Source organism: Eimeria mitis, genomic scaffold (genome assembly GCF_000499745.2).
Source record: "Eimeria mitis Houghton genomic scaffold, Emh_scaff1563, whole genome shotgun sequence".
In the NCBI taxonomy this organism is placed as follows: Eukaryota; Apicomplexa; class Conoidasida; order Eucoccidiorida; family Eimeriidae; genus Eimeria; species Eimeria mitis.
In genome coordinates, this window is record NW_013569788.1 from 3,257 (window position 1) to 3,465 (window position 209).

A 209-nucleotide genomic window follows, 5' to 3' on the forward strand; every position below is an offset into this window, starting at 1 on the left:
TATGCAGCAGCAGCAGCAGCAGCAGCAGCAGCAGCAGCAAGTGCAGCAGCAGGAGACGGAGGAACAGCAGCAGGAATTCGAGCAGCAGCAGGAGCTGCAGCAGCAGCAGCAGCAGCAGCTGCTGCTGCTGCTGCAGCAAATGCAAGAACACCAACATTTGCTGCAGCAGCACAAACAGCAGGACGACGAAATCGAGCAGCAGCAGCAGC

The 209-nt window shown here is 58.9% G+C and overlaps 1 protein-coding gene across 1 annotated transcript in view; it reads left to right on the forward strand.

Moving 5' to 3' along the window:
- Window positions 1–209, forward strand: part of EMH_0039560 (uncharacterized protein) — a gene marked incomplete at both ends in the record, with an annotated part of 2,139 nt that overhangs the window by 207 nt on the left and 1,723 nt on the right. The window contains one exon of the mRNA XM_013495415.1: window positions 1–207. Coding sequence (XP_013350869.1) covers window positions 1–207 — 207 coding nt within the window. The remainder of the gene's footprint in view (window positions 208–209) is intronic.